This window comes from Psittacula echo (genome assembly GCF_963264785.1).
Source record: "Psittacula echo genome assembly, chromosome: 8".
NCBI lineage: Eukaryota > Metazoa > Chordata > Aves > Psittaciformes > Psittacidae > Psittacula > Psittacula echo.
The window spans coordinates 23,568,558-23,582,722 of NC_137744.1; the positions used below are offsets into that span (position 1 = coordinate 23,568,558).

At 45.8% G+C, this 14,165-nt stretch overlaps 1 protein-coding gene across 6 annotated transcripts in view; it reads left to right on the forward strand.

The window, feature by feature from the left end:
* KLHL13 (kelch like family member 13) overlaps nucleotides 1-14,165 on the forward strand; it is a 59,365-nt gene that overhangs the window by 13,135 nt on the left and 32,065 nt on the right. For 3 of the 6 annotated variants that reach the window (XM_080624864.1, XM_080624865.1, XM_080624863.1), the window contains one exon: nucleotides 3,408-3,466. The exons of the other annotated variants lie outside the window; for them this stretch is intronic. In XM_080624864.1, the coding sequence (XP_080480990.1) occupies nucleotides 3,447-3,466 (20 nt within the window). In that variant the 5' untranslated portion in view covers nucleotides 3,408-3,446. The remainder of the gene's footprint in view (nucleotides 1-3,407; nucleotides 3,467-14,165) is intronic. 6 annotated transcript variants of the gene reach the window in all.

The window sequence follows — 14,165 nt, forward strand, 5'->3', positions numbered from 1 at the left end:
CAGGCTGGAGAGGTGAGACCACGTGAACCTCATGGAGTTCAATAAAGCCAAGTGCAAGGTCCTGCAGTGGGTCAGGGCAATCCCCAGCACAGACACAGGCTGGGGGAGATGGGATGGAGCCACCTTGAGGAGAAGGACTTGGGGTGCTGGGTGAGGAGAAAGCTCCCCATGACCTGGCTTCAGTGTGCTTCCTCCTATCTCCCTTTCCTTTGGTCCAGGCTGGGATTGCTGTGTGTGGAGCTGCTCTTGTCTGTTCCTCCCCTGAGGCTGGGGTTTGCTGTTCCATTATTGTGGAAGCTCCCAGTGTTAAGAGCATCATCTAGGGGCAGCCACTGTGGCTCAACCTTTCCCTGCTGCCTGTGGTCCCTCCAAACTGCAGGTGTTTTCCTTGGTGTGATGTATAAGCAGCATATTAATGCTTCAGGCTTCCTCAGGGAACTTTCCCCTGCTCTGTGAGTGAAATACTATACTGAGGAGCTTGTGTTTTATATGCGAAACGTTACTGAAGACTCCTAAGCCTGTATGAACATACTGAAGCATTTTTATTGTGCTCCTAAAATAGGTTGAGTAATTTTTATTGAGCATATTTTGGAAGTACATTAACAAAGGCCATGATGTAATCGCAGTTCGCGAGCAGGGGAGCATTGCTTTTTCATGGGCAAAACTTCTTCACTTAATACAGTCACTAAATCTCCATTAGGATAAGATCTGTTCTGCTACCTGGAGTTGTATTTCAACAGTTTATTGACTTCCTTTATGACACTGAGTTTTTCACAGTGCAGGAGCTTGGTTGACTGAAGCAAAGTGGTAGCTTCAACTGGGTCTTCTGCAGTCTAAGACGAGGGGTTTAGTTTGTGTGGGGACTTGATGTTTATTGAAAATGTTGAAGTATTTATATACTTTTAATTTGAGGGTGGAGAATAGTAATAGTTTTCCTTGTTAATTATTCATTATCAGGTGATATTTGATATATGTTAATGCTGCTCTTGTGCAATGCAACTCTGTCTGTTATAAAAGCCTTGAGGCCATGCTAACTTCCGGAAACACGTCCAAAGTTCAGGCTGACAACTGCATGCATCAGGGTATTCTACACCCTACTTGTAAGATAAAAATGCCTTCTTAGGCATGTACTTCTCTGTATTTAGAGACAGATTATTGTAGAATCCCAGCCTGGTTTGTGTTGGAAGGGACCTTAAAGCTCATCCAGCTCCAACCCCTGCCACAGGCAGGGACACCTTCCGCTAGAGCAGCTTGCTCCAAGCCCCTGTGTCCAACCTGGCCTTGAACACTGCCAGGGATGGGGCAGCCACAGCTTCTCTGGGCACCTTGTACCAGTGTTGTAACAGCAGCAACAAGAGCAACACCACGAGCCAAGGACCTGAGGAACTTGCAGAGCAATGAGAAACCCATCTCCCAGCTCTTGGCAGGGGGAGGCAGGTCAGTGCTGGTGATCAGATGTGTCCTGTCTGTGGATGTAGTAAGTAGCTGTGCAGTTGTAAGCAAAGGTGTGAGTGTCTCCTATCTGGGCGCTGGGCATGTAGAACCAGTGGGGAGGATGTTAAAGGTGAAAGTTAACCGTTAACACAGCTCTTCAGAGAATGAAAATTTGATGTCTGCCATGGAATTTGAACTGTCTGGATTTTGGTGGTAGGGAGACCTGGTAAATATTCCTCATGCTCTTGCTGAATTTTGTACTTTATTGGAAGAAAATCCATCAGTTGTCAGTTGTAGAACTTGGGAGCATCATCTTGTCCATCCTGTCCTGTCTTTGGGCGCATCAGCTTGTCCATCCTGTCCTGTCTTTGGGTGCATCAGCTTGTCCATCCTGTCCTGTCTTTGGGCGCATCAGTTTGTCCATCCTGTCCTATCTTTGGGCACATTAGCTTATCTATCCTGTCCTGTCTTTGGGCGCATCAGTTTGTCCATCCTGTCCTGTCTTTGGGCACACCAGCTTGTCTGTCCTGTCCTATCTTTGGTCTCCTGTGGACAAGAGAAAGCAAGCATGCTTGTGGCATTGCTCATGATTTTGTGCTGCAGCCCAGCCACGTGGCTCCAGAGAGAAGCTGTTTCTTTGCCTCACCAGCAGTGGGTTTTAAACAAATGCCCCAAAAGACGACATATTTGGCTTTCACCTTGCAGTGTATCTGGCTCAGCTTTCTCTCCTGAGCAGAATAACGTGAGCAGGTAACAGAAGCTATTCTGCTAAAACCTCATCTCAAAGCAACCTTCAGGGGAGGGAGGCCACACACAGGTAGAAAGGTTTTCAGTGTGTCAGCTTCTGTTTTGGAACTAGGCAGCAGGATTAAAGTTGTTAGAGGTAGTCCTGACTGTATGTGAATAGTTTGGCCAGTCTGATGTGTTCAGCAGTCTCTGGAAGAGGATGAAACTGATCTATTCGGGAATTCAGGTCTGGTTTCGCTGGGCACAGCACAAATTTACTGGGATCTACTAACACTTATGTAGTGTTAGTGACAGGATGAGGGGGAATGGCTTTAACCTGCCAGAGGGGAGACTGAGATGAGCTCTTAGGCAGAAGCTCTTCCCTGTGAGGGTGCTGAGGCGCTGGCACAGGGTGCCCAGAGAAGCTGTGGCTGCCCCATCCCTGGCAGTGTTCAAGGCCAGGTTGGACACAGGGGCTTGGAGCAAGCTGCTCCAGTGGAAGGGGTCCCTGCTCAGGGCAGGGGTTGGAGCTGGAGGAGCTTTAAGGTCCCTTCCAACCCAAACCAGTCTGGGGTTCTATGATCGTGTCTTGCAGCACTTGCTGTTAATGATGTAACATTTCAATTTGGTGACAGCTTTCTTGCTGTCCCATAAGTGGAAGTACGAGTTCACAAACTGGGATACAGTGTGTAGTCATTTGGTTTGGGTAATGGCTGTGAGATCTCACACTCTTGAGGCACAAAAAAATGGAACAAGTCTTTATTCTATCAATTCCATTAGATCTTGAAATGGAACTCATTAACATTTTGGCCTCTTCTGCACAGATGAATGTGGTTACATCTTGCACATAAATAATGAGCCGTAAAGGTGGCTTGAATGAGCCAGAGCTTCCATTTCAGTGAACTGTCCATGGGATAGACGGGCTCAGGAGCAACTGGGTTAAACCAGGAGATTATTTGAAGAATCTAGGGCATGTGCTCCCTGTTCCTTTGATTGCTTTTCATAACTCAGCCCTGATCCCGCAGCAGGAGCAGTGGGATACATGCAAACAAGCAGTTTCCTTTCTTCTGTGCTCCTTTATCTCTTGTCATTTTACTGGCCAAAGTGAAGAGGGGGAAAAGCCATGTTGCGTGTGAATGCTTAGAATGGATCTTGGCTCCTTTGGAGAGGATCCATGGGGTCTGAGAGGCAGAGGCTGTGTCAGGCTGGCTGTGACTCTGCCTCAGTTCTTTTCTGTTTGACCGCAGGTGCATGAGGAGCAGAGGAGGTATTTCCACGTACCAGAGATGATGTGGAGAGACACTTTGTGAGTATCTGATGGGGGCTTTCTGAAAAGCCCTAAATGCCTGTGTGGGTATGACCATTCTTTTTTTCCGCCTAACTTAGAATAACTGTGCAGGTTGTCCAGCGGTTTCATTTCGGTTTAGAAAGCTGTGAATATGGAGCCCTTTATTTCAGCAGTCAGGTCTGTCTGTGGTTTCCAGGAAGAGCTGGAAGGCAGAGCACTAGAATGTGAATGGTTTCAGAACTGGTTAACTGTGATGCTGGAGTGATCTGTCCTCCAAAGGCTTTTGCTGTTGACTGCTCAATGTGTTCTAGACACAGTAAACCCCCTGACACTGGGTAGATGGGGAACCTGTACTAGGGTTGACTTGTTACTTATGGGAGCTCCTCTGTCAAGTTAAAGGTGCTGCCTGTTCTACATAGCAGGTTATTGGCACTTTCTTGTCCTTGTTTAATTTTGATTGGAAGTCTGATATATTTACTCTAAAAAGAGATGGAAATAGCACTCAATAGCAGCTTTCCTCTCCGTTGGAACACAAAGTTATTCTGGGAGCACACACTTAAACTGCATTCCCAAAATACTGCAGGAAAGGAAGAACCTCTATGGCAGAACATAACTGTAGCTAAAGGAGTACTTAAAGGATTTACTTCTGTGGAAACAAGGTCATTTTTATGATCGCAATTAGATGATGCAATGTCTTAGTTGTCAGATGGACTCCATAAATAGGCTGGTTCTAGTGCTGCAGCCTCATCATCAGCCAGCTCTCTCCTCTGGGGCAGTTTGTCCCAGTGCACAGAGCAGGAACAGTTGGGATTTAAAGCAGTATGTTATTTTAGGATTTTCTGTGATAGTCTTCATGCTTATTTCATTTTTTAAGTATAATACAAGTAACACAGTCTCAAGTGCTTTCTTTTTAACCGTAAGCTTTGATACTCTGGAGCTACTGCTTTGTATCCAGGATAATGGTGCCTTTGTGGGCAGCTTTTCAAAGTGCTTTTCTTGGCACTGAAGAGCTCGAGTTAAAGAGCTGCTGTTACCTTGGGCTCTTCCACTTCTGATTTTAGTTTGCATTTGTAGTATTAATCCTACACCATGAAAATGATGGTGGTTTTAAATGAAAAATAGACATTTTTTTATAATAGACTACTAATTGTTTAGTTAATAGCTGCTTGAACTCCTAGGTAGGAACCAGTTTGGGTTTTTAACATGGAGTTTGCCTTTTTTGTGACCTAGATCTAAGGTGAAGGGGTTTAAGTGGTTTTTAGGCTTCCCTCATCCTGGAGCCCTTTGCATAGAGATGGTTTTATGATTTAGTAAGTACGTGCAAAAAATCATCCATAATGATGAATTTCCTCATTGTGGGATGAGGTTCTGCATGTGCAAATAGGGGCTGGTAGTTTGTCTTCCTTTCAGTCAGGAGGAAAATCTGCTTCCAGACAATATTGGCTTGTACTCCTCTTTCCCTTGGCTCCCTCCAAGCTCTGCTTGCCAGTTCAGGAAGGCTGTGGGAGGATTTCTTCCTAACTGTGTCCTGGCCAGGTGCTGGGTTCTTTATGAAGCAGCAGGAGAAATCCTTGTGCTGGTCCAACTGACTTAGCCAGGAGACATTTAATTCACTCTGACCCAGAGATGTCTGGTGGTTGAAGTGCAGGAAGACTTTGCCACCATTGGCTGAGTAGCAGCGATAATGGGGAATATTATTTAATAATGTAACTTCTAGGAATAATGATTCCTATTTGTGATAAAATCAGGTTCTGTGATACCTGTTGTGAGTAAGCAGAGCAGTGCATTAGTGGATTCCTTGGTCATGGCATGCATTGTTCTCTTTGTTTTCAGATTCTGGTCAGGGCTCAAGCAGAATCCCTGCATCATCTCCTGGGCAGAGCTTCCTTCTGCAGCTCCTCTGGTCTGTCCCTAATGAAAGGCTTGTTTTGGCAGTAAGTCAGGCAGGACTTGCTCAGGGGGCTGCTTCCTAGTGGATGACACTATTCTCATAAGAGTCTGTGTTTAAATTGTCCAGACTCACCAGCAGAGATTTCTGCTGTTAGCAGTGAGGGGATGGGACCAAAGGCTTGGTTTGCTTCAGCTGCTTTTGTTTCAACTTCCTAAGCTGCTTCCGTAGGACAAAGGAGCTTTTTAATAGCCCAGAAAAACAGTTCTTCAAGCTCTTGCTGTAGCTTTCTAGAAGGTGTAAGGGGGGAGGAAGGAACTACAGGTTATGTGGCTTGATCTGTGCAGGCTTGCAGAAGTTTGCTGTACTTTGACAGCTCCAGTGTGTTAGATGGGTACATGTTTATGTGCTAGCTGGGTGTCACTCTGCAGAGCTTGGAAGAACTTGCAGGTGAGAAATAACTTCCTTTTACCTGTATTTTTTTAATAAGGTATCTTTGTTATTGCCCCATCCCTGGCAGTGTTCAAGGCCGGGTTGGACACAGGGGCTTGGAGCAAGCTGCTCCAGTGGAAGGGGTCCCTGCCTGTGGCAGGGGTTGGAGCTGGATGAGCTCTAAGGTCCCTTCCAACCCAAACTATTCCAGGATTAGCTGTGATTATCAGCTTCATGAAATTAGAACTTGATTGATCTCCTTCTTAATTATTTATTTTTAACAAGAAATAGAGTTTAGGTATAAATGTTCCAAGTATCACCCTCATACCTGAAATATTTCCGTAGTGATGCCAGAGTTACTGATCAGACAGAACAGATTTGAGTGCTTTTACAGATGTTAACTCTATGTGGTAATTTTCAGAACAGGCTCTATAAAATAGACCCGCCTTATCTTGTGGGGCTGGCATTGGAGTTGTACAGATGGCTGCTGCTGAGGACCTTCCAGTTGCACAGCAGTCAGCTCTTCACAGGCTTCAGCATATGGCTGGGGCAGGTTGTGCTCTGACGGTTAAGGGAGCAGATAAGGCTTATGGCCACTGACACCCCCTGAAGAGTGCTTCTGGATTTGCCTACATTAAGGCTCCTCTGCGTCAGCCTTAGTAGCTGCAGTAACAGGTAATGTCTGCCTGGTCTCATGAGTTCTCCTGGGGCTGTTGCAAGAGTGAATATGGGTAGTTTGAATAGAGTTTACTCCTTGGTGGAGGTGCAGGAACTGCTTTCTCACTTCTACATGATCATAACCTTGGCTTTAACCTCTGTGCTGTAATATCTGTTTCTGTGAAGGGTATTTATGCAGTTATATACAGTTTATGGGGTGAAATTGCTATTACCTGTTGCTGTTCTTATCATGGTTATTACTGTGCACTTCTGCTTGTGTGGTGTTTCTGGATAGAAGTGGAAAAATGGTTTACCTTTTGAATGCTCATGCAGAAGATTTAAAGGGCTTAAAATGCAACTTAGTCTACTTAGTTAAAAAGTGGCTTTGCTAGTAAAGTGAGAATGTACAATGAAACTTTTCCCATTTAGTAGTAGTATTGTCTCCTGCATTCATAAACTTCAAACAACATGAATTCCGAAGTATGCTGGATAACATTGAACTTAGAATTGTGGAAATTAAGTACTTGGCCCAAAGCAGGGATGCACACCCACCCCCTGTGCCATTTTCTTCCTGACAGGCTGAATGATGGTGACTTGTTCTACTTGACATCTGCTCAAGTCTGAGTGAGTCTAATTTGTACCATAGCAATGGGCACTTGAGCTGTGTCCTGGGTAATCAGCACATGAGGGGTGTATGTGACAAGCTGGACACCGAAGGGACACTGTATCTCAGCTATTCAGTTTCCTTCTGATTGGGCTAATATGTTCTGCTTGCTTTCCCTGACATAAAGCTTGGTCCTCTGAAAAGAGCTGTCAGTCAGCAGCTGGTTTCTTACCTGGGTTTTCTCTCTGCTAGTGAGGAGGAGATGGGATCCAGATGTTGCACGTCCTGTTGTATTCCTGGAGACAGTACAGGTGTTTCACTGCTGGATTGCTTCTGTGTGCTGGGTTTTTTACATGCAGTGCTTACCTAATCAATCTTTTCTCAGTGGAGTCTATTTCACCAGTGTGAATGTATTTAGTATTGGTGGTGATGAATGAGCTGGAATATGCTGAAGTTGTAGCCATAGGTGACTTGGGTTGATGAAGGGTGGCACATGCAGGTGACATGGAAGTCCTCAGAACACTGAAGGTGTGGTAATTCTGTAAGGACTCAAACATTCTAAGAACACATCAAATTGATGAGAAGTTTTTTGGCCATCTAATAACCTGCATCATATTTTGATCTGTCTAGCTGTAAATGTGTGAGAATTCACATTTGGTTCATTGTGCAAATCCAGGCAGTGATCAGCTGACTTGCTGTTCAAAGTAATACTTCATTTACAAGTGTTCTGCTACAACATGTCAGTGTTGCAGAAACTCTGCTTTCCACTGCCCAGCTCTCTCAGGGCAGTGGGTTGAAGCTGGCCTTGCCCAGTGCCCTGACCTGGTGCCCCGTGCGGATGTGGATGAGGTATTGTCCTACATGTCACTTGGTGTTGAGCAGACAGGGCTGGTTTTAGGTGTTAGTTACATCAAGTTTCATGTATGTTCACTTTGCAGTGCAATAGCGAGTCTGTTATTGTCAGACCCGTTGCTCTTGGAGTTCAACTGGGAAGCCTGAAACTGCCAAAGCAGGGATTGACTTGGGAGCCAAGCTCCGTCAGGCACAGATGCCGGGGTACTTAGGCCATGAAGTAATCCTGGTTTAGCTCTGGAGCACAGAAGCACAATTGTGTTCCTGCAAATGTTCTGCAGAGGTTGGAGTTGCTGCATGGTTTTGAGATTATAGGTTTGGTTGCACTCAGACTGTGTAAGGGTGGTTCTCTCCCCCTGTGATGGCTCTAGAGGTTTATTCTGCCCTCTGCTCATTGTCTTACTGAAGGTTGCTGTGGCTCTGCAGTGAAACACTTTGTATTCTGATTTGGTGCATGTGTCCTGGACCATTATGGGACATGTTTTAGGATGCTGAGGGTGCTGAGGCACTGGCACAGGGTGCCCAGAGAAGCTGTGGCTGCCCCATCCCTGGCAGTGTTCAAGGCCAGGTTGGACACAGGGGCTTGGAGCAAGCTGCTCCAGTGGAAGGTGTCCCTGCCCGTGACAGGGGTTGGAGCTGGAGGAGCTTTAAGGTTCCTTTCAACACAAACCAGGCTGGGATTCTGTGATAAGGGCAAAGCACTTGATCTCTTGGAGCTTTACACTCCACACATCGGGAATGATTCCTTTGCCAGCTTCATCCTGCATATTAAGAGTATGTTTTTCCCAAGCCAGATGTTTGTCATGTTGATAGTGCTCTTTGTTGCACAAGCTAGAGCTGCTGTAGAATGATTTACATAAAGCAAGAATTGCTTGCACTGAGTTTAAATCTAGGTTAGTGTTACAGGGATCAGTGTAGTGGGTCCTGTTCTGTTACACGGTCTCATTCCTTCTCACTGCATGTGGCTCACCTGGAATTACAGTGCTGGTAACAGGGCATTGCAGGAGCTCTGGAGTGAGCCTGCACGTACCTGCTGTTGAATGTTGACCAGCTCCTGGGTGCAGCATGGGGGGTGTTGGGTTTTTAGTGTGAAAGCTTCCTGAAATGTTAGACTTTGGACAGTTTCACACAGCTTTCTGGTTTTAATGATGAGCACTTGTTTGCTTCAAGGACCCAAAACGGAACAGCTTTGCACAGAGTATGTTGGGTTTTGTGATGTAGGGAGGAACATTGGTGTAATCTGTTCAAAGAGAAAACTCTGTGGGCAGTATTTCTCTGGTTCTATGGTGCCCTCTTGAACGCTTGCTCCTAAGCAGCCCTGGCTCAACAGATGTTGCACAGGGTGTTTGCAGCTGGATGAGGCAGGCCTGAGCCTCTGCTGTGATGGTGCTGGCAGAGTGCTCAGTTCTTGTCGTGTTCAGTTTTGGTGGCTTTTGATCAGAATCAACTTTTTGTACGGGGATTGCAGGAGCAAAGTACCTGCCGTAACAACTGCTGCTTCTAATTGTTAATAGTTCATTAACAGCTTGTGCTTATAATTCTGACCTGGGCTCTGTCAGCTCCTGGCTCTTGCTGAGGGGCTCTGGGCACTGCCTTCTGCAGGGAAAGGGCTTTGTGTTAGGTAAAATGAAATTAAACCCAAACCAACATATTGAAGAAATTGATGTGCTTCCTGATGAAGCAGATCTCTTTGTTACTCCATCCATGTGAACGACGCACTCTGTGACAAGTTTGGATCTTCTATTCTTTGGCATTTAAAGATGCTCCGCTCTTACTTCGTGCTGTGAGAAGTAAGCTCAGTGTTGGGCTGGCAGAAACTCTCCTTAGATGATGTTGTTTAAATACTGACCTGACCAGCAATACTGGTGTACAGAGGTAAACCAAAACATAATCCAGTTCCAACCCCTGCTCAGCTCCCTGGTGAGCAGTTGTTGGGAAGGTTGACCCTGGATTGTTCTCCCAGGGTCAGGCAAAATAGGGTTGTCAGCAAGAACAGGTCCTCTGCATAAGATGTCAACTCTCTAAACCAGAGACAACGCGGGGCCATGTCGTTGACAGTGCAATGTCAGCTCATGCTGAGAGTCTCTTTCCCTTTCAGTTCTGTATCTGTCTCCTGTGTTGGCTGTAGCTGTTCTCTTGGTGTCAGGTGGTGGTTGCAGTGTCACACGTGCCTGTTTCCCTGCTCACTTTGGGGTTTGCTTCAGTGCATCAAGTTCAAGAGAGACTTTATCCAAAGCGACTTTATGCTTATAGTAATGTGCTTTAGAGTCCTAAATCTAAACTAATCTACTGAGTGTGTACAGCATTCTGCCTTTGAGGGAGTATGGGATTTGTTTTTCTGCACATAATTTATCTGTTGTGACCATGTATTTCCATTGGGCATATCCCTGCGGATACAGTCTGGCATGCTTCTGAAACTGATAATGCACAGAACACACCAGAACTTCACTGCTATTGTTTCAAAAGGAATCACTTGAATAGGCAGTTGAATCTGCCTTAGCCAGCAGCTGAGCATTTAAATAAGCACTCTGGAAGTACAAGTTTTCATCTTGCTGTCTCTAAATCCCTTACTCCCAGACAATACTTGTGGTGCTAATGTTCATCTATAATCAGTGTCCTCCCATCTAGTCAACTGGGGGAGAATCACATTGTTCTTTATTCATAAAGGGAAGGAGAAAACCCATAAAACTTGGTGGTGGTGCCTCTGATTGGGTTTATTTCATTTTGCTGCTAAGGAAAGAAGCTAGCAAGTTGTGGAAAGGGAAGTGTACCTTTGTGGGTGCTAAATCGTTCGGTACTTCCTACAGTTGGAAACCAACGAACAGAAAACCCCAAATGACTGAAGGATGTGTGTATTTGTGCCTTACTTGAAGGGGAAGAAATCCCCACACCTGAACACCAAAAAACCTTGTGTTACAAAACCCAACCAAGCCACAACCCCACTTGTATGTTCCAGTTTTCCATGCTGGAGGTGTGTGCAGCTTTGGAATGTGTTTCTGATGGTTCCCTTGTGCTTGAGCAGCTGGGATGTGTTTGTCAGGTTTTAGTTCACCTGGATGTAAAATCAGGCCTCTCTTAGATAACTGTGCAGTGGTGGAGGCTGTGCTGGACAAACAGGACACTCAGTTTGCTGGTTTCACTGTGTGGGGAGGTCAGTAGGTTTTGCATCTAGAACTGATGTGGTTCATGGGCTGCGCTTCAGGCTTGCTGTTGTGCTGTGAGAATGAGAACTACTGGGTTATATTTGCACTAGAATTGTGTCTGTCACAGAAATCCCTCAGCTGTAGCTGCTGCTGCTCTGGCTTGTGGCGATGCTCTCTGTATATTTATGCCTGACCTTGCTATGACATTTCTGAAACCTGAGCATCTTGCTAATCTCCTTGCTTCTTCCCAAGCTGTGTTAGCACATCCCGCTCCATCGTGTTGCATTCTAGACGTTTTCAGCGTGTAAGTGCCCTGTTCCAAATTCCAGACTTCTAGTTTCATTCTGCTGCTCCAGCTCACCTGGTGGTGGAGGCCAGTTGAATCAAAGCTGACAGCCAAGGAGGTGGAGGTGGATCAGCCAAGGACCTTGAAAGCAGGCTTAATTTGAAGTGAATCTGTTGCCCTTCCATAGGGTGTCAATTTGCTTCTGTTGTCCCGAAGAGCACAGAGGTCATGTATCAACAAGTCAGCAGGTTCCATAGTACCCCGGCTGGACAAGGATAGCAGAGCTGAAGCTGCAGTTGTTTAGATGTGGATTGACATGACTTGGGTGAGTCAGAGCAATGTGGGAGTAAAGTGGCACATGAGAACTGAAGCAGATGAGCCTGCAAAGCTGATCTCTCCTGGCTAGAGCAGCATCTTTGGCTGTTGCCTGGGCTCCTCTTTGCTCTGTTGCTCTGTCTCCACAGTAATTAGAGCACCAATGCGACTGTGTTCAGTTCTGTTCTCACATAATTAGAGCTGGGCCCATAAAGCACAGAGTATCCATCCGGGGTTTTGCTTGGGGGCTTTGCCAGGACGTCACAGGGCTGTCATTGTCAGCCGGAAATCCTTGTCATTGCTGCTCTTCCATGGTGACACAGATGGTGGTGGGTGAGGAGTAATTATGTGATGTGGCTGGAGCTGAAGGCAGCATAAGCCACCTCTCTGCTATGCATGGCTTAGGAGGAATGAGGAGTGCTGCTTAAGAACAGGAAAGGCCTTGTTCTCTGAGCAGTTAATGTACTCGCTTGTAAGACCATTTACAATGCAGAACTTGGGAGCAAAGGGAGGGAGAAAAAGGGTAAATGAGCTGAATCATATTACTAGAATTTGTCATTACAAAGAATTTAGAGAATCCCAGCCTGGTTTGTGTTGGAAGGGACCTTAAAGCTTATCCAGTCCCAACCCCTGCCACGGGCAGGGACCCCTTCCACTAGAGCAGCTTGCTCCAAGCCCCTGTGTCCAACCTGGCCTTGAACACTGCCAGGGATGGGGCAGCCACAGCTTCTCTGGGCACCCTGTGCCAGCGCCTCAGCACCCTCACAGGGAAGAGCTTCTGCCTAAGAGCTCATCTCAATCTCCCCTCTGGCAGGTTCAAGCCATTCCCCCTTGAGTGCGTTCAACCCCTGAACACAATGCAGTGCTTGAAAGCATTCCCCCTTGAGTGCATGTTACGTGCATTCAACAGCAGAGAGCTGAGGCTCAATACTTTTAATTAGACTCCTGCCCTTTGCCTTCTGTCTGCTTTCAGCAGATTACAGCTCTGAAGGAAAAGCTCAGTTACATTGTGCCTTGGGCACTGCTGTTTTGCTGATAACAGATAATCAGAAATAGGCTCCTTGTCTGCAAATACTAGGTATGGGTATTTTACATTGAGGTGTTTGATGCAATGGCTGAGGATCCTGAACAACTTCCTACCTGTTTAACGAATGTAACTGTTTAGAACATGCCCAGTTGTCTTCAAAGAGATCTTTTTAACAAAGCAGCGTTTTGGGCTGAAATCGAGCATTGCCACTGGTCCCCCTATAGCCCTGGTAGCACATTTCAGGACCCAGCAAATTTTGTCTTATTTAAAGAAAGAATGTCCCCAGCAGCTGCTTTCTGCATGCAGGAAGGTGTCTGGAGTCTGCTGGCATCTGTAGTTCAGGGAAAGAGCTTTTCATAGGATTTCCTAGGTGCCCCCACAATTAGTTTTGTCTCATTTCCACGTTTCTAGTACGTGCTATTCAAAGCCCTCAAAAACTTCAGCTTTCAAGGATTTCAGCGTTATAAATGTACTGGGTTAATCTGAGACTGCCTCTGAATCACTATACCCCAACACGGCTGTCCGTTCGAGGGTTGCAGTGTAGAATCAGTCTTCCAAGTGAGTGAAGAAATGCTTTGCTTAGGCTGCAGAAGTCTCTTTGGTGGCAATTATAAATGGCTATAAGTACAGGAGCAGCTCAGTCATGACTGGTGCCAGTGCTTGACTTTATTTTTTGTACATTTGGTTACTTTAACCCTTCATTATGTGGGATTATAGCACTGCATTTTCCAGGCCACATTTAGCGCAGTATGCAGCAAGACTTAGGTCAGTGGCCACAGTCACGTTAGGCCTGGTCTGAGTTGCGGTAATGACTTTTCTGAAGTATTATTGTGCAACTTTGGTGCTATGTTAGTTATTTCTGAGGTTCAGGCAAATGCAGTGGTGCTGCTGCATGTCTGCTGGTGGTGGTTGTGCTGAAAGTCATGGTCTGTGATGTGCGTGCAGCCTTCTGTGTGTGATCATTGTGGGCAAAATGATAATCACAGCATCTCAGAAACCAAACTGCTGAACCTAAGAATGAATAAACCCCTTTAACTGTGCCAACATGTTAGAGCAAAGCTTTGCTTAACAGAAGTACTGCTTTGTTTGGAGAGGCAGACAATGATTATACAATGGAGTATATGCTGCAGGGGGCTGAAGAAATATGCAGAGGCTTGTGGGGAAGGTGTGATGGGCAAATGGGGATTCACATAGATGTCCTTATGCTTCAGTTGTGCCTTATGTTGGTTCTGCTGCTTATGTACAAGTACCTGAGGAGGCAGTAGGCTTGTCTGATACCTGCACCCCAAACTCACTAATTCCATTTTAGATTCGTGTAATTAAACTTGTATAGTTCAGAGTGGAAAATTATAGCCAGAAATACCAACTTGGTGGGTGAAGATTGGGGAGTCACCAAGTGTTTGTCTTGTGAGGAGCAGTGGAGCATCAGAATTGGCACATCTGGAGTCAGTTATCAACATAGGTCATTACTGTTGTTTCATATCTAATTCTGTGTCGCCTTTCTTCCTTCACT